The sequence below is a fragment of the Ornithorhynchus anatinus genome, chromosome 4, assembly GCF_004115215.2.
Source record: "Ornithorhynchus anatinus isolate Pmale09 chromosome 4, mOrnAna1.pri.v4, whole genome shotgun sequence".
In the NCBI taxonomy this organism is placed as follows: Eukaryota; Metazoa; Chordata; class Mammalia; order Monotremata; family Ornithorhynchidae; genus Ornithorhynchus; species Ornithorhynchus anatinus.
In genome coordinates, this window is record NC_041731.1 from 89,039,597 (window position 1) to 89,065,145 (window position 25,549).

General features: G+C 42.4%; 1 protein-coding gene across 1 annotated transcript in view; it reads right to left on the bottom strand.

Annotated features, from left to right (window-relative positions):
* LOC100081622 (putative ferric-chelate reductase 1) overlaps nt 1–25,549 on the bottom strand; it is a 57,029-nt gene that overhangs the window by 6,529 nt on the left and 24,951 nt on the right. Inside the window, exons 8-14 of the mRNA XM_029063875.1 lie at nt 24,224–24,325; nt 21,796–21,937; nt 14,418–14,531; nt 12,005–12,117; nt 7,797–7,880; nt 6,821–6,918; nt 2,189–2,247 (exon numbers count right to left, since the gene is read on the bottom strand). Coding sequence (XP_028919708.1) covers nt 2,189–2,247; nt 6,821–6,918; nt 7,797–7,880; nt 12,005–12,117; nt 14,418–14,531; nt 21,796–21,937; nt 24,224–24,325 — 712 coding nt within the window. The remainder of the gene's footprint in view (nt 1–2,188; nt 2,248–6,820; nt 6,919–7,796; nt 7,881–12,004; nt 12,118–14,417; nt 14,532–21,795; nt 21,938–24,223; nt 24,326–25,549) is intronic.

Consider the following 25,549-nt stretch of genomic DNA (forward strand, 5'->3'; position numbering starts at 1 on the left):
ATACAGCAGACATGTGGCAGAGCCAGGATTAGAACCCAGGCCCTTCTGACTCCCAGGCCCATGCTGTATCACTAAACCACACTACTTCTCAAAGAAGTTTCCAAGGATTGAAAGTTAAAACAATGAGTAGAACTGTTAGTTAATTTGTTAACCAGCACTTTCCAATACACATTTTCATCTATTAAATTGGTGAAATCGGAAGTATTCTAGAATCTTGAAGGAATCAGTTTATAAATTAAATAATATCCTGAATAGCTTCCCTACCCCTATTTGCAATAAGAAGCCAAATAATTGCAATTTTTGCTCATTTTTTTCCAACATGGTATAGAATAGGGATCTCAACAAAGCATACTTCTGATTGCAAAACTACTTGCTATTGTCTTGTTTTATGCTCTCCGACCCATAGCGACACCATGGACACATCTCTCCCAGAACCACCCACCTCCATCGGCAACTGTTCTGATAGTGTATCCACAGAGTTTTCTTGGTAAAAATCCAGAATTTGCTATTACTTTCAAATTTAATTTCTCAATCTTTTAGTTGCCTTGACTTTGAAAGATCCATCAGCATTTGTAGTCTGTCTGTCCTTGAATCAAATTTTGGGGTTGTTCAGTTAATCGATCAATGGCATTTACTGAATGCTTACTGTGTGCACAACATTGTATTAAGCGCTTATGGTAGTACAGTACAACTGGTAGTCACAATCCCTGCCCACAGGAGCTTACAGTCTATAGGGGGGAACAGACACTAAAATAAATTACAAAAAGGGAAAATGGGAATGCAGGGATATATATGTAAGTGCTGGGGAGGGGGCGGTTGCTGAGGGTGAGTTGAATATCGAGTGTATAGGCAATGTAGACAAAGTTGATTCACCGGTGCTGGGCAGCAGTAGCTTGGGAAAGAGTCAGAGGAAGATGATCAAGTGATCAAACCATTGATCAAAAGACAATGGCAGGGCCTCAGATTTTTTCTGCATGGAAGAAGGCAAGGGCAAACCACTTCCCTATCTTTACCAAGGGGATAGAGCATTGGCCTGGGAGTCAGAAAGACCTGGGTTCTAATCCCGGCTCCGCCACTTGTCTGCTGTGTGACCTTGGGCAAGTCACTACTTCTCTGGGCCTCAGTTATCTCATCTGTAAAATGGGGATTCAGACTGTAAGTCCCAAGTGGGACAGGGACTGTGTCCAATCTCATTAGCTTGTATCTACCCCATCACTTAGGGAAGTGCTTGACATACAGTAAGTGCTTAACAAATACCATTATTATTATTTTAAAGCCGATGGTAAGAAGTTTTTGTTTGATGTGGAGGTGGATGGGCAGTCATTGGAGGTTTCTGAGGAGTGGGGAGAAATGGACTGAATAGTTTTTTAGATCTTAATAATAATAATAACTATGGCATTTGTTAAGTGCTTGTTATATGCCAGGCACTGTTCTAAGTGCTGGGTTAGATAGAAATTAATCAGGTTAGACACAGACCCTGTGCCATATAGGGTTTACAGTCTTAATCCCCATTTTACTGTAGACTCATTATGGGCAGGGAATATGACTGTATATTGTTGTATTGAACTCTCCCAAGCACTTAGTACAGTGCTCTGCACACAGTAAGCATTCAATAAATATGACTGAATGAAGTAGTTTTACAGATGAGGGAACTGAGGTCCAGAGAAATCAACTGACTTGCCCAAGGTCACACAACAGACAAGTGGCAGAGCTGGGATTAGAACCCAAGACCTTCTGACTCCCAGGTCTGTGCTCTAGCCACTAGGCCATGCTGCTATGTTTAGGTTGATCAGATGTTCCCTCTGGAAGATTCTGGAGATTCCTTTGGGGAAGTTTCCGGTAGTTCCACCCCAATTCATTAATTTAAGGCAAATTAGGATGTAGGAAATCATTATTTGTGAGACATAACTACTCTAGATATTCCAAATATTTTTCTCTTGAAAACTACTCCCCTCAAACTGCAAGAAACCCATGGCTTCTTATGGGTGCCTCACTAAAAAAACTTTTAGATCTAAGAATTATTTTGATTTATTCTAATTTGGAGGTAAAATAATTAAAAAATTCAGATTGTATTAAAGTAAAATGACTGTCATAAAAGCCACAAATAATTTCAATTTAATATTGTAGCTCAGGTTCAAAATGTATGAAGGGATCAGAAACATTTTTTATCAATGAATTCAACATTTACCTGAGAGAACTTTTAAGATGAACGCATTTAGCGAATGAAACCAGTTAAACCAAATTCTCCTGTGGATAAAAGAGAAGTAATGTTAGCTTAATATGTTTCACTGTTTCTGAGTTTTACTTCACCTGCTGTCTGGATTATTTTTCTACAGAAATGTTCTGAGCATGTCACCGCCCCCCACCCCCCAAATATCTCCAGTGATTGCCTATCAACCTCCATATCAAACAAAAACTCCTCATAATTGGCTTCAAAGCTCTCCATCACCTTGCCCCCTCCTACCTCACCTCCCTTCTCTCCTTCTACATCCCAGCTCACACACTCTGCTCCTCTAGCGCTAACCTTTTCAATGGGCCTTGATCTCACCTATCCTGCTGTCGACCCCTAGCCCACGTTCCTCCTCTGGCCTGGTATGCCCTCCCTCCTCAAATCCGTCAATCACTCTTCCCCCTTTCAAATCTCACTCTTCCCCCTTTCAAAGCCCTCGTGAAGGCTCACTTCCTCCAAGAGGCCTTCCCAAACTAAGCCCCCTTTTCCTCAGCTCCCGCTCCCTTCCGCATCACCTCAACTTGCTACCTTTGGAGTTCCACCCCCCTCCCTGTCCCACCGCATTTATGTATGTATCTATAATTCTATTTATTTATATTGATGCCTGTTTACTTGTTTCGTTTCATATATATATATATAAATCTATTTACTTATATTGATGCCTGTTTACTTGTTTTACTGTCTGTCTCCTCCCTTCTAGACTGTAAGCCTGGTGTGGGTAGGGATTGTCTTTATTGCTGAACTGTACTTTCCAAGCGCTTAGTACAGGACTCTGCACATAGTAAGTGCTCAATAAATACAACTGAATGAATGAATGACTATGTATGCCATTATAAGGCAACACCCTCAGCCTTTGAGCAGACCTATTTAGAGATGAATTTCTCATTCCAAATTGGTGGCAGGCTACAAAAGAAGCCCAAAGCATTGCCTGCCTCACCAAATTCAAACCTGGCTCTCTAGGGGTGATGGAAACGGTTTTACCATCTGTAGTACTGTCTTAGCAAAGGAAGGCCTGCTATATGCCATAAACAAAAGTTTATCTCCCAGCAAAACATGATTTGCTCATTTACTACCGCTCATGGGAGAGACAGAGCATGCAGCTACCCCACTTCCTAAATCCCAGACATGCACCAAAACAGACACCTGAAGGTGTCTCGCTCTGCCTGGCAGAATTCTACTGGATATGGAAGGAACTCATTCTTCCATAGACAGTGAGACTCCCACTGGAGACCCAGGCAGTATCCTAGGAGAAAGGACACAGAAGCCAAGTGACAGGCAAAAAGGGAGAAGAAAATAAGAGCAAAGGAGGAACAGCTGTCATGAATGGTTCACGAATATGGTTCACCTTCAACTTTAACCTGACTGGACAAATCATCGTGGGGCAGCCTTAGAATATTAGGGAACTTCTCAGGGCATGGCCAAATATGCTGAGTAATTGTCAGAACTCAGCTCTTCCGATGGCATCAAATGTTCTTTGTAAAGTTACCAATGCAATATCAAGGTCTCGGGTTGTTCCTTGGATATTCTTAAACCAGTCTGTCATCAAGGGTATGCCTAACTGCTGCATTTTGTCCTGAAGTCACATTGCCATTCATGGAGAGCAACAGTTTATGACATTTCAAAGTTGTCTACAGCTCCTAGCCAGGACTGTTGGCCCCAAAAGGGTAATGGGAGGAGAAAGATGCTGTTGGAAGTGCCTCTTCCCTGCCTCTGATTGCTCCTCCTCTCTAGGATTCCAAGGTTTCCAAGTTTGCTCTTCATGTAACACCACTGAATTGGGAAAGGAATAGCAGCAGCAGGCCCTCTGTTTCAGGTTATTTTTACTGTATACCTACTCTGCTACTGTTGCTCTACAGGGGAAAGATCATTTGGTTATGTTTGCATATGAAGGGGAGGGTGTCTCTTGTCCCCCTAGCTTACCTGCTGCCTTATTCTCCCTGCAACCTTGGGCCACTGCTCAAGTCCCATTCACTATTTGCAAGAAAGTAATTCAGATAATTCCATTCATCCATTTCCTTTTATTCTGCTTAATTATAAGTCCCATAGTTTTACAAATAACTTATTATTCACCTGCAGGTTTTCAAGAATGAGGCCTGATACTAATGTATAACTACTTATGTGGCCCATTCATCAGAATAGGTTTGACGTGCCTAGTTTCTGATATTCCTCAGTAGCGTAACCAGAAATTCTGGCAAGCATTAGGCTGTCGACAGACTGCTGTGCGAAGCCCGTGTTGTTGCCGCAGATAGCAGTCTCACCTTTTTCTTAAAGAAAGTGATTTGTACCCCCCCAGCGCTTAGAACAGTGCTTTGCACATAGTAAACACTTTACAAATACCATTATTATAATTATTATTATTATTATGTTGACCTCTGAAGTTCTGAGGCATTTTTTCCACTTTCTGTATGAGGAATAAAGCCCGTGTGGATATCTAATGTTCCTTATAAATTTTTGCAGGAACATTATCAGTTACGGATGCTTTACCAGATTCTGACTGACTGCTGTAGTGATTTCCTCATAGGGTGAAGATAACTTCACATTTTGTGAGGTTTTCAATTCTTCATAGCTTCTCATCTTTAGTGATGGAAGATGGTGAAAAACCAATGAAGTTTTTTTGCCATCCCTAGTGGAATCCCTCCTTGTTTGTGATGAGAAAAGAATTATTATTAATAATTCTGATATTTGTTAAGCACTTACTGTGTGTGAGGCACTGTACTAAACGCTGGGGTGGATACAAGCAGATCAATCTGGACACACAGTCTTAATCCCCATTTTACAGATGGAGAAACTGAGATACAGAGAAGTGAGGTGGCTTGCCCAAGGTCACAAACCAGACAAGTTGCAGAGCTGGGATTAGAACCCACAACCTTCTGACTCCCACACCCATGTTCTATCCACAGTGCCTTACTGCTTCCCGGATCATCTGCCCTGTTCAAGGTAGCTGTAATAGTGTATATGGGGCCACAAAGCGTCTTTAGTGATAAGTAAAAACATCCTTAGTTTGGTGGCTGTAAGCCTACCCCCGGGTCTCTTCAGCTGTGATCCCACCACTGGTCCTGCATATTCTTTAGCTTCACCTGATTAATAAATAGCAGTCTTCTGTAGATTCTTTTCCTCATGAACAGGAGGAGCTACAAAGAGTTGAGGTTGTATTTCTTGCTTAGTGGCCAATAATTTTTAAATCAAAATGGTTTTGGTGCTTGAGTCTGACCATACCCATAGTCTTGGTGACTGCCTGGTGGTATCTGCCTAGAGAAGTGCCCACATGCTGTTCATGTTGGTACTTACCCCTGGGGATCTTTGTTCCAGTAGGCTGTGAGATTGTCACAGAGCTCTTTACAAATGTCTTCGTTCTCCACTGAGCCAACCTGATGGTTTAGATACCGCTTTTTGGAACACTGTGGGTTATAATACTGGATGCATATTCAAGGACAATCGGTTGGTTCTTGCCATGTCACATGGCTGAAGTGATCGATATAATGATCACGTACTGATAGACTGTAAGCCCATCAGTGGGCAGAGACTGTTTCTATCTGTTGCCGATTTGCACATTCCAAGCGCTTAGTACAGTGCTCTGCACATAGTAAGTGCTCAATAAATAGTATTGAATGAACAGTGATATCAATGAAATGCCACTGTCTAGATACTGGGAACATTCGTGATGTCTTTCTCTTATTCCGTAGACATGCACGATGATGTTGGGAGTTTTGATCAGATGAGTGGTCAGTCATCACTGAGCTGGACTAGACCATAGGTAGGCGAGGTGCCAAGAGTGGAAGAGAGGCCTAGACAGAAAGAGATAAAGAGAGAAAATAGAAAGGACAAGATTAGATGGGATAGGAACATGAGATAGAGGACTAAAAATGGTAATGAAAAGTAAAAGTGGGAGGGCGAGAGAGAGGATGACGGTCATAGAAGTTAAGGAAGGAAAAGAACAGAAGATAAAAAAGGCAGGGGGGACAGAACAATTTAGAGAGATGGAAAAGGGAGAGAAAGAAACAGAGTACTAGAGAAGTACGGTGGCAGTGGGAGAGAGGAGGACAGTGGCAATAAGGTATCTCTACATGTAAGAGGCATGGAAAGAACACAAGAAACAACATGAAAAAAGCAGGAAGACAAAACAATATTCATTGCATCTGGATAAAAAAAGTCTATATTTCTACTAGAATGGTACACCAAGTTAGGCTTATTCAGGATAGTTGTGAAAAGAATGAAATGTGCTTTGTTTTGGAATCACTGTTTTATGGTTTTTTCCAAGTGAGCCAGCAAATTGGCACGGGTTTACTTAATCCAGTTGCACTCTAAAAAGGGACAGCTGGGGGGATAAGAGGTCAGGTCCCACAGGAGGCAAGGCTGAAGAAATAGGCTTTTAGGCTCTAAGGAGTGAGGCCAACTTGCTTGCTTCCTCTCCTTTCCTTCTCTTTCTTTTTCTCTCTTTTCTTCTTTCTCCCACTTCTCACTCCCTTTCTGACCCTCTTCTAGGCCCATCTCAGAAGTGATTAGATTTCTGCTCACCACAGAAAGGACATGTGGCCCTAGATTTCAGAAATTTTTTGGTTATTTCATCTCTCCCATTTTGTCCGTGCTTACCTTTTGTGTTGAGGTGGAGGTCGCAAGATAGCACCCACTGGTTGAAGAACAACAAGTGTCATGACAATACATCCCATGATTGGATGAGGCTCATTGCCCTTTGTGGGTGGGGAAGGAGAGGGGAATTGGTATCAATAATTGCCTTTTTGGTCAGTATTAAAGGACCTTAGCTCCCAAACAAAAATCCTAATCTTTTAATGCTTTTATCTGACTTTAAACCCATGGATTGAAATGCAGCCACTGATCTAGAAATTGTGCCTTTGTTTGCTTCTGGAAAAATTTCACTGTTTCAGCCAACTATATAAATCTGGAGGAGATAAAATCCCTACTGAAAAGTTCCTGGAAGTTGGAGAGTGATAACCACGGGACTCTAATTTTTGCAGAATAATATTAATTACTTCTAATGCCTATAGAGAGAACAGATGATTATAAAATCAAAATATATTAAATTATGAATCTCAACAGAGATAAAATAATGGACACTTGCAATGAACTAGAGCTCAATGGACAACAAGTTCACCATACTGCAGTTGGCGGTGTCATCTGGTGCTCTATTCATGGCCATGTCAACTCAACTGTATATATTTTCGTTACCCTATTTATTTTGTTAATGAATTGTACATCGCCTTGATTCTATTTAGTTGCCATTGTTTTTACGAGATGTTCTTCCCCTTGACTCTGTTTATTGCCATTGTTCTCGTCTGTCCGTCTCCCCCGATTAGACTGTAAGCCCGTCAAACGGCAGGGACTGTCTCTATCTGTTGCCGACTTGTTCATCCCAAGCGCTTAGTACAGTGCTCTGCACATAGTAAGCGCTCAATAAATACTATTGAATGAATGAATGAATGTCAATTCCTCCCTAGAAGCACGCCTTCACAAATGAAAGAACCAAGTGTACAAAGAAACGAGAAGACAGCAGTTCCATTCCCATGATACTCAAAACCCTCTCAGTAAAGAGAGACAAATGTTAACTTACACTCCACCCTTGAATCTGGACAAAGGGCAGTATGAAGGCGGTAATTGTTACTGCTACAGTCAATAGCATCAGAAACCTATGGGCCTTAAAAAACAACACGAAGCCAATCAATTATCACTTTAAAATACAGGTGATTCATTCATCATTAAGCAAGAGAATTAAATATTTGTTTAGTGAATCTAAAAATTCTAGCAGCAACTGAGAACTGGAGTGATCAAGTACCATTAATAATATATTTTTGCACCTTTAAGTCATATGCATCTATTTTTATGCCCCTGGAGACCATTTTCTTCACCTAAATGTCAGACTAGAGAGGTAATATTTACAGTTCTCTTTACCCAGAAAGATAATAGGTTGATTCACTTGAAAACTTGTTAGAATCATTTTAACTTCTCCCATTTCAACATTTTCTCCAAAGAACAGGCCATTACTGGAGCTTGTTCATAAAGAAAGCAAATCCATCCTATGTCTAGGAAAATGAGTACACTCACTCTCTTTCCCCCAGGACAGTCATTCATTTTAAAGTATGCAAATATTCAATATATAACTTTTGAGACCAGTGTTCCTAAAATGTCCTAAACTGCAGGCATTTGATGGTTTGTAGACTGACTGATATGAAATAGTCAGTAAGCAGTATAAGTCAGGTGTATGCAACCTATGGCCCAGGAGCCAGACCTAGCTGTTTTGCCGTCAGATGTAACTCTTGAGCCTAGGAGAGGAGGTGAGACCCTCAAAATCACATCCAGAGCCTCAGGCTAAATGAGGGGCCCCCACTGAACACCCCACAATGCATGGTGCTACTGCTCATGTTACAGCAACCTACACCATAGCAGCAGGGCTCCTTCTGGCTCATTGTTACAGGAGGGGAGAGTGAAGCAGCATGGCTTAGTGGATAGAGCATGGGCCTGGGAGTCAGAAGAAGCTGGGTTCTAATCCTGGCTCTGCCACCTGTCTGCTGTGTGACCTTGGGCATGTCACTTAATTTCTCTACGCCTCAGTTACCTCATCAGTAAAATGGGGATTAAGATTGTGAGCCCCATGTGGGACAGGGACTGTGTTCAACCTGATTAGCTTGTATCTACCCCAGAGTTTTGAACAGTGCTTGGCACATAGTAAGTACTTAACAAGTACCATATTGTTATTATTTTAGCTGTGCCTATCAGCAACAGGCAGCCCTACTGGGGTCTGTGGATGCCAACTCCAGAGGCCATGGACCTAATCCCTTGCCTTGGAGCCCCCAGGGCCCACCTGGCAGTCCCTATGGGACAACCTGATTATCTTCTATTTGTATTACCCCAGCACTTAGTACAGTGCTTGGCATGTAGTAAGTGCTTAACAAATACCACATTATTATTGTTATTATTATGTTTAAGTTGTTAATCCCACCCATCTATTGATGAGTAGATATTTCAATGGGGGGTGGGGTGCGGGGAGGACAAAGCATTTAAACCTTAGATTCACAATGAAGAGTTAGGTTAATGTGTGTTTAGGTCCATCAATCAATTGTATATATTGAGTGCTTCTTGGGTACAGAGCACTGTACTAAGATATTGGGAGAGTACATGAAACAGAGAGTTGGTAGACATATTTCTAGCCCAAAATAATAATAATAACTGTGGATTTGTTAAGCACTTACTATGTGCCAGGCATTGTACTAAGCACTGGGGTGGACACAAGTGAATTGGGTTGAACATAGTCCTTGTCCCACATGGGGCTCACAGTTTCAATCCCCATTTTTCAGATGAGGTAACTGAGACACAGAAAAGTAAAGTGACATGCTTAAAGTCACACAGCAGTCATATGGGAGAGCCAGGATTAGAACCCATGATCTTCTGACTCCCAGTCCATGCTCTATCCACTATGCCATGCTAGCGGATACAGCGCTACACCAAAGCAAGTCCAGAGCGGGAGACAGATGTTAAGATGAATGAATTATGGATATGTACATAAGCACTGAGGGGCTGAAGGAATAAAGGGAACAAATCCAAATGCAAGGGTGATGCAGAAGGGAGTGGGAAAAGAGGAAATGAAGGTTTAGTCAGGGAAAGCCTCTTGAAGATATGCCTTTAAAGAGGCTTTGAAGGTGGGGAGAGTAATTGTTGGATATGAAGAGGGAAGGTGTTCCAGACCAGAAGCAGGATGTAGGCGAGAGGTCAATGGCAAGATAGATGAAATTGAGGTATACTGAGTAGGTTGATGTTAGAGGAGCAAAGTGTGTGGGCTGGGTTGTAGTAGGAGAGCAGTGAGGTAAGTAGGAGGAAGTAAGTGCTTTAAAGCCAATGGTAAGGAGTTTCAGTTTGATGCAGAGGTGGGTGGGCAACCACTGGAGGTTCTGGAGAAGTGGGGCGACATGGCCTGAACGTTTCTGTAGAAAAATGATTCGGGCAGCAGAGTGCAGAGACACAGGAGGCAGGGAGGTCAGCAAGGAGCCTGATAACCAAGGCAGGTTAGGATAATAGTAATAATAATTATATTTGTTAAGTGCTTACTATGTGCCAAGCACTGTTCTAAGTGCTGGGGTAGATACAAGGTAATCAGGTTGTCCCACGTGGAGCTCAGTCTTAATCCCCATTTTACAGATGAGGGAACTGAGGCACAGAGAAGTTAAGTGGCTTGCCCAAGGTCACACAGCAAACAAGTGGTAGAGCCAGGATTAGAACCCATGTTCTCTAAGTGATCAGATGAACAAGGTAGCAGTTTAGATGAAGAGGAAAGGGCAGTTTTTAGCAATGTTGTGAAGGCTGAATTGGGAGGATTTAGTGACAGATTGAATATGTGTTGAATGAAATAGGAGTCAAGTATAATGCCAAGGTTACAGGGTTGTGAGACAGGAAGGATGGAGGTGGTGTCTACAGTGATGGGAAAGTCAGGGGGAGGACAGATTTTGGGTGGGAAGATAAGGAATTCTGTTTTGGACATGTTAATTTTGAGATGTCAGTGGGATATCCAAGTAGATATGTTCTGAAAGCAGGAGGAAATGCAAGACTGTAGAGAAGGAGAAAGATCAGGGCTGGAGATGTAGATTTGGGAATCATTATTATTATGATGGTATTTGTTAAGCGTTTACTACATGCCAAGCACTGTTCTAAGTGCTGGGGTAGATACAAGGAAATCCAGTTGTCGCACATGGGGCTCACACTCACAGTCTTAATCCCCATTTTACGGATGAGGTAACTGAGGCACAGAGAAGTTAAGTGATTTGCCCAAAGTCACACAGCTGAATCATCCACGAATCAGTTCTTCGAGGGAGTAGGTGTAGATGGAGAATAAAAGACGACCCAGAACTGAACCTTGAGGAACTCCCACAGTTAGAGGGTGGGAGGCAGAGGAGGAGCCTGCGAAAGAGACTGAGAACTAGCAGCCAGAGAGATAGGAGGAAAACCTGGAGAGGACAGTGTCAGAGAAGCCAAGCTTGGATAATGTTTTCAGGACAAGGGGGTTGTTGACAGTGTAAAAAGCAGCTGAGGGGTCAAGGAGGATGAGGATGGCATAGAGGTCATTGGATTTAGCAAGAAGCAGATCATTTGTGACCTTAAAGAGGGCAATTTCTGTAGGGTGAAGGGAGTAGAAGCTAGATTGGGTTGGGGGGGTGTCGGTCAATGAGAGAACTGGAGGAGAGGAATTGGAGACAAAGGATGTAGACAACTCACTCAAGGAGTTTGGGGAGGAATGGTAGGAGGGAGATAGGGCAATAACTGGAGGGAGTTGTGGGACCAAGAGAAGATTTAACTAGTGTGACGGCTCTTTGCACCCAATTGTGCAAAAGTTTCATTTTGTTCAGCTCTTCTGCACAAAAGGGTTGCCGACCCCTGGTCTACCCATCCCTGGTGATAGAAGACTCTGAAGAAAGAGAAAAATCAAGTGGAGTTAATCACAAAGACTTAAATCTTCTATGCATCAGAGCCTTCAGATGCTTTAATTTGCCCTCTTTTCTTTATTCGGGCAAAACTGAAAAACTTCTCAGTGAGGAACATTTACATTCTGTTCCTGAGCATCCTGTTTAAAGTAATAAAGACTGCCCTTAATAATTAGATTTACTTTAAAGTTTGTAAATGCATCTTGACTTTTCTGCTGCAAACGTATTTGTATAGTCTAGAGAAAATTTACTTTAGTTAACTTTACCCTTCCAGTTCAATAAAATAAATTATATCACTGTTGGAATGTTGCATAGAATTTATAAATGTTTTCCATTTTATTTACTTACATACCTGAAACCAGAGTTCTTGGCCCCAAATTTTCTTTTTGAGTACACCCTTCCAAATACTGGCGAAAACCATTCCTATATTTCCTATGGTCATCCAGGCTATCAACATGAGAGCACCTTTAAAACAAGGAAAAAAAAGTACTAAATTATTTTGGAACAAATGGTCAGTTCAAATATATCTTCCCTAATTCAGGATATCTCCTCCCTCCATCTACAAACTTCAGCTCATACCTTAAGGCAAGTTAAACATTAAATAAAAAGGGAAAGACCTGTACTGTGTGAACTGTTCAAAATAGCAGTCCCAGGCTTCTGAGTCTGAAATTAAATGTGATTCTAATAAATATAAAGTGATTTGACTAATAATGACAATTTTTTATGAAGGAGAAAAGAGACTCTTTTCATTATTGCTATAGGGAACAGTAATATAACAGCTTAATGGAAGTCCAAGAGTTGTCATTTTCAAGATCTGAGATCTTGAGTTTCAAGAAATAAGCATAAGCATGGGATAAGAAGAAACTGAGCTCCATGGATAAGCAGACTATATGTACCACTGGGCGTAAACTTGAAGTTGGACAAAACCAATCCTGTGATTTTGGCTTTCTCCCTGAGAAAGCCTACAAAGAGTTTTAGTTTAGAGATGGAAGGTGAACAGAAGCCCTGTAGTATGCAGCCCTGAGCTCTTCCCTCAGAGAAGCAGCATGGCATAGTGGATAGAGCATAGGCCCGGGAGTCAGAAAGTCATGGGCTCTAATCCCGGCACCATCACTGGTCTGCTCTGTGACGTTGGGTAAATCACTTCACTTCTCTGAGCTCCAGTTACCTCATCTGTAAAATGGGGATTGAGACTGTGAGCCCCACGTAGGACAGGGACTGTGCCCAAACTCCATTTGCTTGTATCCACCCTAAGCACAGTGCCTGGCGTATAGTATGTATTTAACAAATACTATCATTACTATTATTACTATTATTAGGTCCAGGGCCTGTCTGGAGGGCTAGACCCATTCCTTTCTGATGCCCAACACTGGTTGTCAAACGTCACCCCCTCCAGATCCCCTACTCTCAATCCCTGGTGGGAACAGTGGGTAAAAACAGAATTCACTGAGGACTACTTGCCTCAATCAATCGATCAGTCAATGGCATTTATTGAGCATTTATTGTGTGCTGAGCACTCTATTAAGTGCTTGGGAGAATATGATACAACAGAGTTGGTAGACACTTCCCTGCCCATGATGAGTTTACAGTCTATAGGGAGTTGAGGTATCTAACAAATGTCTTCTTCAAGTAGTGTTTAAGTGATATATTTTTAATTGTTGAATTTTAACTCATATTTATTATTCATATTATATTCTTATTAACCTTAATGTCTGTCCTCTAGGTGTCCTAGTGGAAAGAGCACAGGACTGACACCCAGGAGAGTCAGGTTCTAATCCAGGCTCCACCATTTGTCTGTTGTGTGACCCTGGACAATTCATCAATCTTTCCTGTGCATTAGTTTCCTCATCTATAAAATGTGGATAAAAATACCTGTTCTTCATCTCTTTTATCAATCATTCAATATATTTATTGAGCACTTACTGTGTGCAGAGCACTGCACAAAGTGTTTGGGAGAGTATAACAGGCTTAATAGACATTTCCAACTCACAATGAGCTTACAGTCTAGAGGATGCTGTACATACATTGTAAGGGAATGTGTCTGTGGTTACAGGGTACTTTCCCAAGCACTTAGTACAGTGCTTTGCACACAGTAAACACTCAAATAAAACTGAATGAATGAATGAACCCTCTATGACACAGAGACTGTCTGATCTGAGTATTTTGCATCTACTCTGGTGATAGCACAATGCTTGGCATATAGCAAGCATTTAACACAATTTTTTATTACTATTATTTTTATTATTATTCTCAACCTCATAGATTGTGAAACCTCTATGGGTCACGGGCCGGGGATGAATTTAATTTTGATGTAAATATCCCAATACAGGGCTTTGAGAGCCTGAACCCTTAATAAGTATTATCGATAGCAATAAAAATGAGAAGATTACTGAAACAAAAACAGGTTTCAGAGCTGAACAAAACTCAGAGCTACTTAGCAAAAGAGAATTTAAGATCCCTTACTGCTCTAAATTTTAGCACGCACAAATTACATCTAGCATAAAGCCAGATGTATGGGATATTTTGGAAAGAATTATTTAAATATATTTGAAAAATAAACTGGATTCCTCTCTTGCCAAACTGAGAGTTACTTTCAAATTTTCCCCTCTCTGCAAGTACAAAATTTGAGATCCAATGAGATTCACTTACTGTCATTTGAACAACATCCAGCTGAGAAGTGAGGATTCATTAGAAAGTCTTACAGCCTTTAAAAGGAAGGAATGGAGCCTTGTTACAACAAAACAATCTATTGAATATATACATACCATGAACTTTTATTAAAGTAGGCACGGAAGGTCTGCCTCCAGTTACCATATATTTGGAGATGTCCACTTTCTGTGATGTTATTAAAGGCCTGGTAGTGTGTTTCCTTATGATTCCTATGAAAAATTCACACTGTAAGTTCATAGAATTGCCTTATAAAATTTTTGGAGTGATATTAGAAAAACAAACAAAAAAACCTCTGCCTCAGAACAGACATCTTAAAAAAGGACCTTTTCTTGAAACATTTTTTTTGAGAATAAGGGAATAAGAAGAGATAAGACATCTTATAGGCATAATACAACTGAGGGTAAGGAAAGTCAGGCACCAATCATTGCATACTATTTTGTGTAGTACACAGCATTAGTGACCTAAGCCCATCAACAGGTTACTAATGATAATTTCAACATGCAGGTGTACCTCACAATATCCTTATGGCTTTTGTTCCTTGAAAACAGAGTTGTTTCATGTGGGTAAACTTGTAAATTAGGATCGGTTCCAGAACCCCTGGAAAAACAATATGAATCTCCTTTCTATGCAATATGCAGGCATTCCCCAGAGAAGCAGCATGGCCTAGTGGAAAGACCATGGGCCTGGGAGTCAGAGGATCTGGGTTCTAATTCTGCCTTTGTCACTTGTCTGCTGGGAGACTTTGGGCAAGTCACTTAACTTCTCTATGTCTGTTTCCTCCTCTGTAAAGTATCTATTAAGACTGTGAGCCCTAAATGGGAAAGGAACGGTGTCCAACCTGATTATCTTCTATCTACCCCAGTGTTTAGGACAGTGCCTGGCACATACTAAGAGGTTAACAAATACTATTTGTTCCCTGCCCATAACGATCTTACAGTTTACAGGAGAAGACAGAACTAATATGAATAATTTATAATATATCATTTAAAGATTTGTTATGTAAGAGCTTTGGGGTCGAGGGTGGGGCAAATATCAACTGTCCAAAAGTCACAGATCGAAGTGCATAGATTATATATTGTACTCTCCCAAGTGCTTAGTACAGTGCTCTGCACACAGTAGGTGCTCAATAAATATGATTGAATGAATGAATGATGCAGAAGGGAGAGCAAGATGGGGAAAAGAGGTTTTGATCTGGGAAAGCCTCTAGGAGAAGATGTTACATCTTCCCCATGATACAACCGCCCTGAGGATACAATCTGTTTTATTTGATGACTTATCCCATGCATTCACCCAAAAGGCCTCAATGCTCTGGCTGAGATACAAGAAAACAAATTCCTTGCCAACCTCTTCCCCCTTGGGCTGAGCTTAAGAAATCAATAATGAATGGATATTAGAGGAAGTTCTGCCTGCAGTTACGACACATTTTCAGGGCTCTGAAGAGATCCCTGGGCAGATAACCAAAGAAGCTATTCAACTGGAGAGGCAACTTAGTTCTGAAATGGTTGATGCAGTCATCGAGTTAATTGTTTCTCACTCAGAGAAATCAATGCTCAATGATGATTTCATCAAACTTCAAGAATCAATCCATCCAAGTGATAGAGGAGTGAAAGAAATACTGACATTACAATCCACCAATGTTATTTTGGAAGGGTCCTAAAAGAAGAGCCCCTAGAACGTGAGCTCTCTGTGGTCAGGGAACATGTTTACCAACTCTACTATTTAGTTGTCTCTCAAACACTGAGTCTAGTGCTTAGAACAGTGCGTGGCAAATAGTAAGCGCTCAATAAATACCCTTATCAATTTGATTGCATGAACAGAGGATCCTGAAGTGCAATTTTGTGTCCTATCTACTCTGTTGCAGAAAGGATTCTTTGGTGTGCAACAGTGAACTTAGGAAAGAAAACACCAGGGAGCTCTAGGTCTGACTGTGACCAGTTCAGAGCAAAAGGAAATATTTAATGTGCCACACAAAAGAAGACAGTTGCACAGGGGTCTATTGAGCCATAAATAGACCCTTGGATAGTAGTAACATCATTTTCCAACTAAAGACTGACAATGAAAATATTTATGGTAATAGTAAAATTTAACTATGTTCCATCAGAAATTATCCTTGTTCAGTATACATTCACACACAAACACATTTAAGATCAAATAATAAAGATGGTATTTATTAGGCGCTTACTATGTGTCAAGCACTGTTCTAAGTGCTGGAGTAGATTCAGACTAATCAGGTGGGACAAAGTCCATGAGATGAGGTCACTGAGACCCAAAGAAGTGAAGTGACTTTCACAAAGTCAAACAGCAGGCAAGCACCAGAACCAGGATTAGAATCCCCATTTCCCTCTGCTCCTCCCCCTCTCCCTTCCCATCCCCTCAGCACTGTACTCATCTGCTCAACTGTATATATTTTCATTACCCTATTTATTTTGTTAATGAAATGTACATCGCCTTGATTCTATTTAGTTGCCATTGTTTTTACGAGATGTTCTTCCCCTTGACTCTATTTATTGCCACTGTTCTTGTCTGTCCGTCTCCCCCGATTAGACTGTAAGCCCGTCAAACGGCAGGGACTGTCTCTATCTGTTGCCGACTTGTTCATTCCAAGCACTTAGTACAGAGCTCTGCACATAGTAAGCGCTCAATAAATAAATAAATACTATTGGAGAAGCAGCGTGGCTCAGTGGAAAGAGCACGGGCTTTGGAGTCAGGGCTCATGAGTTCGAATCCCAGCTCTGCCACTTGCCGGCTGTGTGACTGTGGGCAAGTCACTTAACTTCTCTGTGCCTCAGTTCCCTCATCTGTAAAATGGGGATTAAGACTGTGAGCCCCACGTGGGACAACCTGATTCCCCTATGTCTACCCCAGCGCTTAGAACAGTGCTCGGCACATAGTAAGCGCTTAACAAATACCAACATTATTATTATTATTAATCCAGCTCCTTCTGACTTCCAAACTGGTACTCTATCCATTAGGCCATGCTGCTTCTTAAATAGTCCCAATTGCCCCTCACTAGTCCTTAGGCAAAGACCTGAAGGAAATAATTAGGTCCTTTCATTGCACCTGAAAGGCTAATTAAAACAAACACACAAAACCCCCACATCCAATCTGACAAGAAAAACAAATTTGAGGCATGGGTTCCCCCTTCCCCTGAAACCTAAAAGGTACAGAGAGGGTCGGCAGAGCTGTTTTGAGACTCGAAATAGAGAAGAGTTCAAATAGAAATAAGAAGATTCATCAATCATGATTTAAAGTCCCCACTCTATTTGAGCTCTTTCTGGTTGTGGATTCTAATCCCAGCTCTGCCACTTATCAGCTTTGTGACTTTGGGCAAGTCACTTAACTTCTCTGTGCCTCAGTGACCTCATCTGTAAAATGGGTATTAAGACTGTGAGCCCCAAGCAAAACAACCTGATCACCTTGTATCTACTTCGAACAGTGCTTGACACAAAGTAAGCACGTAACAAATACCACCATTTTTCCCTTTAGACTGTGAGCCCGTTGTTGGGCAGGGGTTGTCTCTCTTGCTGAATTGTACATTCCAAGTGCTTAGTACAGTGCTCTGCACATAGTAAACGCTCAATAAATATGATTGAATGAATGATTGAATGAATGAAATGGCAAGGTCCATCAAGCAAGCCCATCAAAGGGCAGGGACTGTCTCTATCTGTTACCGATTTGTACACTCCAAGCACTTAGTACAGTGCTCTGCACACAGTAAGCGCTCAATAAATACTACTGAATGAAGTAGAGAGGGGTGAGATTGCATGCTAGGTAGAAGGGTGCATGATACCAGTTAACCGAGAGTCTTAAAAATTGCCGTGTCATCTTGGCTTGGAACAAAGCCTTTAAATAACAAAGGATTTCAGTTTCTAAAGTTCCTAAGGCCACAGCATTGTTTGCATGTAAAAAAGTTTCAGTACAGCCAAGAGACATTCATTTAGAAACTGATGACCCACAAAGGGGTGAGAACTGGACTCCAGGCATGGCTGGGAATCAAATTAGGGAAGTTTTAAATTATTGAGAACCTATACGTATAGTTTAAAAAAGAATCTCAGGCTCCACCGAATAGGCTTGTGAATGTAACACCTGCAGCCTTTGAGTAATCACTGTGGGAAAGTAAGTCTTGAATAAAGTTTCTAATTAGACTGGGGATGAAAAAGAACCACTGAATGGTTAAATCTTTTTAATCAAGAGCAATTTCCATGTTCAATGCCCACATTAAAACAATACTATCTTTTTGTATTTGATACTGCCTCTCCCGGGGATGCTAAAATCAAGGTGCGAAGCAATAAAAAAAATTGAATGTATTCTAATTTGTTGGGGCCCCACCCTGGGGAATGGGAAGAATTTTCTCTTTTGCCTCCCCACCGCAACTACCATTACTAAATAATTGCAGTTCAATCCCGTTGTGGGCAGGAAATGTGTCTGTTTACTTTTATATTGTACTCTACCCAAGCACTTAGTACACTAAGCGCTCAATAATAGGACTGAATGAATGAATGAACCAAAAACTGATGTGCTGGCAGCCATCAGGATACGGTTAGTACAACTACATCCACTGCCTCCACTTCCTCTCCTCCAGTTCTCTCCTTGACTCCTTGCAATTTGGTTTTCGCTCCCTTCACTCCACGGAAATTGCCTCGCCAAAAATCACCAGTGACCTTCTTGCCAAATCCTGTGGCCTCCTCTACTTTGTTTTAGAAAAGCCACATGGCATAGTGGCTAGAACATGGGCCCGGAAGACAGAAGGTCATGGGTTCTAATCCCGGCTCCGCCCCTTCTCTGCTGTGTGACCTTAGGCAAATCACTTCCCTTCACTGCATAAAATTCTTGCAAAATCAAGTTTCTTGGAACAGCTGAAGATTTCCCCAAAGTCACCCCTCCGCCTCTCCCCTCCCCCCCAACAACCCCCTCCCCTACTTTCCCATCCTTCCCTGCAGTATCCTCAGAGGAGATCTCCTCCCTCCTCGCAAGTGCCACCCCCTCCACCTGTGCCTCGGACCCCATTCCCTCTCACCTTCTTAAAACCATCGCCCCTGCCCTCCTCCCTTCCTTAACTTCTATTTTTAACCACTCAATCTCCAAGGGCTCCTTCCCCTCTGCCTTCAAACATGCCCACGTCTCCCCCATCCTAAAAAAACCCGCTCTTGACCCCACTTCCCCCTCCAGTTATCGTCCTATCTCCCTACTACCCTTCCTTTCCAAAATCTTAGAACGAGTCGTCTACAATCGATGCCTAGAATTCCTTAACTCCCATTCTCTCCTAGACCCCCTCCAATCTGGCTTCCGTCCCCTCCACTCTACCGAGACTGCTCTCTCTAAGGTCACCCGTGACCTCCTTCTTGCCAAATCCAATGGCTCCTACTCCATTCTGATCCTCCTTGACCTCTCTGCTGCCTTTGACACTGTCGACCATCCCCTCCTCCTCCATACCTTATCTCACCTTGGCTTCACGGACTCTGTCCTCTCCCGGTTCTCCTCTTACCTCTCTGGCCGATCATTCTCGGTCTCCTACGCTGGAGCCTCCTCCCCCTCCCATCCTTTAACTGTTGGAGTTCCTCAAGGGTCAGTTCTTGGCCCTCTTCTGTTCTCCATTTACACTCACTCCCTCGGTGAACTCATCCGCTCTCACGGCTTTGACTACCATCTCTACGCAGATGACACGCAGATCTACATCTCCGCCCCTGTCCTCTCCCCCTCCCTTCGGGCTCGCATCTCCTCCCGCCTCCGGGACGTCTCCACCTGGATGTCGGCCCGCCACCTAAAACTCAACATGAGCAAGACTGAGCTCCTCATCTTCCCTCCCAAGCCCGGTCCGCTCCCGGACTTCTCCATCACCGTGGATGGCACGACCATCCTTCCCGTCCCGCAGGCCAGCAATCTCGGTGTCATCCTTGACTCGTCCCTCTCGTTCACCCCACACATCCTATCCGTTACCAAGACCTGCCGGTTTCACCTCTACAATATCGCCAAGAGCCGCCCTTTCCTCTCCACCCAAACGGCTACCTTACTATTACGGGCTCTCGTTATATCCCGGCTAGACTACTGTGTCAGCCTTCTCTCTGACCTCCCTTCCTCCTCTCTCGCCCCGCTCCAGTCTATTCTTCACTCCGCTGCCCGGCTCATCTTCCCGCAGAAACGATCTGGGCATGTCACTCCCCTTCTTAAACAACTCCAGTGGTTGCCTATCGACCTCCGCTCCAAACAAAAACTCCTCACTCTAGGCTTCGAGGCTCTCCATCACCTTGCCCCTTCCTACCTCTCCTCCCTTCTCTCTTTCTACCGCACACCCCGCACGCTCCGCTCCTCTGCCGCCCACCTCCTCGCCGTCCCTCGGTCTCGCCTATCCCGCCGTCGACCCCTGGGTCACGTCCTCCCGCGGTCCTGGAACGCCCTCCCTCCTCACCTCCGCCAAACTGATTCTCTTTCCCTCTTCAAAACCTTACTTAAAAATCACCTCCTCCAAGAGGCCTTCCCAGACTGAGCTCCTCTTCCCCTTCTACTCCCTCTGCCATCCCCCCTTTACCTCTCCGCAGCTAAAGCCTCATTTTCCCCTTTTCCCTCTGCTCCTCCACCTCTCCCTTCCCATCCCCACGGCACTGTACTCGTCCGCTCAACTGTATATATTTTCGTTACCCTATTTATTTTGTTAATGAATTGTACATCTCCTTGATTCTATTTAGTTGCCATTGTTTTTACGAGATGTTCTTCCCCTTGACGCTGTTTAGTGCCATTGTTCTTGTCTGTCCGTCTCCCCCGATTAGACTGTAAGCCCGTCAAACGGCAGGGACTGTCTCTATCTGTTGCCGACCTGTTCATCCCAAGCGCTTAGTACAGTGCTCTGCACATAGTAAGCGCTCAATAAATACTATTGAATTAATTTCCAATATAGAATGAGGATGGAGATTCCTTCTTGAGATACTGCTGGGAAAGACTGGGGAATTGAATAGTAGGCAGGAGGAGGGAAGGACTGGAAAGGAGCAGGGGTAATTTTAGGAAGATCACATCTGATGGTTTGATGATGATGATGACGATATTTGTTAAGTGCTTACTATGTGCCAGGGTGGGGTGGATACAAGCAAATCGGGTTGGACACAGCCCCTGTCCCATGCAGGACTCACAGGCTCAATCCCCATTTTACAGATGAGGAAACTGAGGCACAGAGAAGTGAGGTGACTTGTCCAAGGTCACACAGCAGACAAGTGGCAGAGCCAGGATCAGAACCCACAACCTTCTGATTCCCAGGCCCTTGCTCTATCTGCTCCGCTATGCTGCTTCTCAATTTTATCTAATGAAGTATCTAACTAGGTAAAAAGTAAATTCTAAAAAAGTGAGACCACGAGTCGGATGCCCCAGATATAGACCATCTTCCAAGTGCCCTTTCTCAATAAGGCACTTTTACTTCCTCATATTCCCTGTATGGCTAATGCTCATGAATTATCCAAAAGCTGATGTGTAGATGGTATTACTCACCATTCTGGGCTGGTCCAACAGTTAGAAACACATAGTACAAGTTCCTAGCAGTTCTTGTTTCAGTTGATATGGGGTTACCAGTTATAAAACTGCACTTGATGACTCCATTATTGAAGGATGTCTTTATCATCTCGACTTTGCCCTACATAAAGAAAAACTATCAGTTCAGTAATTATAAGATGCCATTAGACTATAAGCTTCTAGAAGGTGGAGACCTCATCTTTTATTTTTATTATACTCTCCCAAACACATAATTCAGTGCTCTGGATAGTGGTATTCAATAAACACTAAGCAATGATTCTTTCTAATACCTATGAAAACTTAATTGACTTGATTTGAGGAAAATGTATCACCCAGTGCATATTACATAAATTTAACTATAATGCCAGTAAAGCAATAATCATTTTTTACATTTTTATCAACTCTTCACATTCCAAAAATACCTACTAAAATAATTTAGTTAGTAAAATAAGCAGTGTTTTTGTTAAAAATTGACAGATTATAGTTGATGGATAATTGATAATGATGGATAATTGATGGATAATAATTGAAGCAAAGTGTCAGAAAGTAGCTTAACAAATACCAACATTATTATTATTATTAGCACCACACTTCAGTAGTTGTAAATTGTGACTATCAAAACCTTACACATTAATAATGCTAGATAAAAGTTTTTTAAAAAAAATCACAATCTGTTCAGTCATCGAACATTTAAATAACTACAAGCCAAGAATCAGACTAATTTCCAATCCCTAATTTCAATTTTTCACACTAATTTTCTATATTTGATAATTATCTGTAACTTTTAATGGAATTTTGAGCAAACTGTCTTATTTCAAGGAAAATCTCAAAAATACCACCAGCATTAATTTAAATTGATTCTCACATCAGTACCCTTGTGAAATAGATAGATAAAAGATCATTAATATGGCCTAGGGCTCAGAGAGTTTAACAATTTTCCCCAGACTGCACGATCAGTCAGTGACAGAGCAGGGAAGAGGAATTCTAAAACAAAATTCTTAAGTTTTGCTTCGACTGCTCCTGGCCATTCCCCAAATCAGGTTTGAGCAGTCTTGAGTGCAATCCAAAAACCGACTGTAATGCACCAGGGGTGCCCAAGCCTCATGAACTGAAGAGCCGCAAACCAAAAACAACACGGCTGAGAGCCGCGGGCATTCTTGGGGGTGGAGGGGAGGTGGGAAGTGGCAGGGAAGAGGTGTTCCCGAGGGGGAAGGGGAAGGCGAGCATGGTGGTGAGAAAGAGACAGGTGGAGATAGGTCGGAGAGTTGACGTTGGGCTGACCACTGTAGCCTGTTCTGGGACCCCCTGGGTGGGAGTGTCATCACCCTTTTGCTTGGGATGACTGAAACAGTGGCACACTGCAGCCCGCTACCACCTTAGCAAATAAGGCATGCGTACTAAAACTGCCCATGTGGGGAAGAGACGCTTGTGGCTTGTGAGATCCAGTTTGGCCAGCCCTGAACTGTACCATGAAATTTTAGTCATACGCTTTCAGATGAGGAAGACAAAGTGGCATTCCTAAGGCTCTGTTTCTAAAGATGATATTTGGTCATTCAAATGAGTTACCCATTGACCTCTAACAGTCATTAGGGTATTTGTTAGTAAGCGCTTAACAAACACCATACTTACTATGTGCCAAGCACTGTTCTAAGTGCTGGGGTAGATACAAGGTAATCAGGTCATCCCACATGGGGCTCACGGTCTTAATACCCATTTTACAGATGAGGCAACTGAGGCATAGAGAAGTTAAGTGGCTGGCCCAAGATCACACAGCAGACAAGTGGTGGAGCCAGGATTAGAACCCACATCCTCTGGCTCTCAAGCCTGGGTTCTTTCCACTAAGCCAAGCTGTTTAGCGTTGATTTCTGGAAATTTTGGGCAGTTGTCATGTGTCTTAAGTCGATGGCTTTGGTCATATTTAGTCAAGGAAGCAGCTTAATAATCACTTATAAAAATAATTTGAGCAAACTTTTACTGAATTGATATCTTAAATCCCACTTTCTATTTACATCACAGGGCAGGGCACGGAAATGTCTTAGTGTTCTGTTGCTTTAGTTTCCCAAAAACAAAGTAATGAAACGTGTTTTGCAATGCAAGCTAATGGTAGTTTGTTTCCATTCCCTCAGTCATTGCCCAACAACTATAGTGTACTGCTGCTTTTAGACAACTTCAAATAATGGTTGGTTACAAGCTACTCTTGCTAAATAACATATGACTGGACAATCTCATTCACCTCTTTATACAAAAAGGAATATTTAGCTTTGAAGGTTAGGAAGTTCTACAGTTATTACTTTCATGACTTACCTTGAACTTTGCCCAGTGAAATCTACAGTTCAACCATAGCATGCTAATAAATCTGAATTACAAGGTTTCGCAAGTTAAGAACACTGAACAGAAAAGTGACTACCAGGGGTTTAATGGTGGGAGAGGTTCGTCCAGTTGTGAAGGCATGTTGAACTTCTATTTGCCCAGTCCCGTTTCTTACGCAAATATACACATCATCTTGGGCCTGGAATTCAAGAATTACAGGTATCAATACTAAACAAATTGTCCTGTTTTACATTTAGCGGAGACTATTAAACACCCATCAGAGTGAGAATCCCAACCTGAGGCCTTTTACACTCATTTTCTCTTCTAACATACTCAAGTCCAAAAAAGGGTAGAAATCGTGCAACAACTAGGTTTTAAAACTCAGAATACTCTTAATATATGCATCTCTGAGCAACCTCAAGTGTACTCAAAAAACCACTGTAATGTACAGTCCGCACTTGTACCATCAGCCCTTCCAATATCTGACAAGTAGCTCTTAAAAGGTCATCATTAAACAGTTCCTGATAGCGGTGGGATTTCCTGTCAGGAGTATCGTATTAGACTTGGTCCTGACTCTTCAGCACTGAGAACCTGGGCAGAGGAATAATAAGAGTATAATAGCTTTGCAGCGCCACTCTCATTGTTTCATCCCTGCCCATCACGATGCCACTGGGGCACAGAGTGCAATGGGCAATTAGGCAAGGCAAGGATGTAGTACATTTCAAGGTGCCTGTGCAGGGTTTGCTTGTTACTAAAGTTACAGTCTCAACTGGGACTAGATTTCAGGTCTTCCGAATTAAACCTCTAAGGCGTGATGAAATAACTAAATAGGGTTACACTTAAAAATATCAAGTCTTCATGTTTTTATCGAATTGAAATTTTGAAATGGAGGTTAGAACTCTATTAGAACACTATTATTCACCCCATTCACCCCACACATTCAATCTGTCACCAAGACCTGCCAGTCTCACCTTTATAATATCGCCAAGATCCACCCTTTCCTCTCCACCCAAACGGCTATCTTCCTGGTACAGGCCCTCATAATACCCCGGCTGGATTACTGTGCCAGCCTTCTCTCTGATCTCCCTTCCTTCTGCCTCTCCCCGCTCCAGTCTATTCTTCATTCCACTGCCCGGCTCATCTTCCTGCAGAAACGCTCTGGGCATGTCACTCCCCTTCTTAAAAACTTCCCATAATAATGTTGGTATTTATTAAGCGCTTACTATGTGCAGAGCACCGTTCTAAGCACTGGGGTAGACACAAGGGAATCAGGTTGTCCCACGTGGGGCTCAGTCTTAATCCCATTTTACAGATGAGGGAACTGAGGCACAGAGAAGTGAAGTGACTGGCCCAAAGTCACACAGCTGACAAGTGGCAGAGCGGAGATTCGAACCCATGATCTCTGACTTCAAAGCCCAGTGGT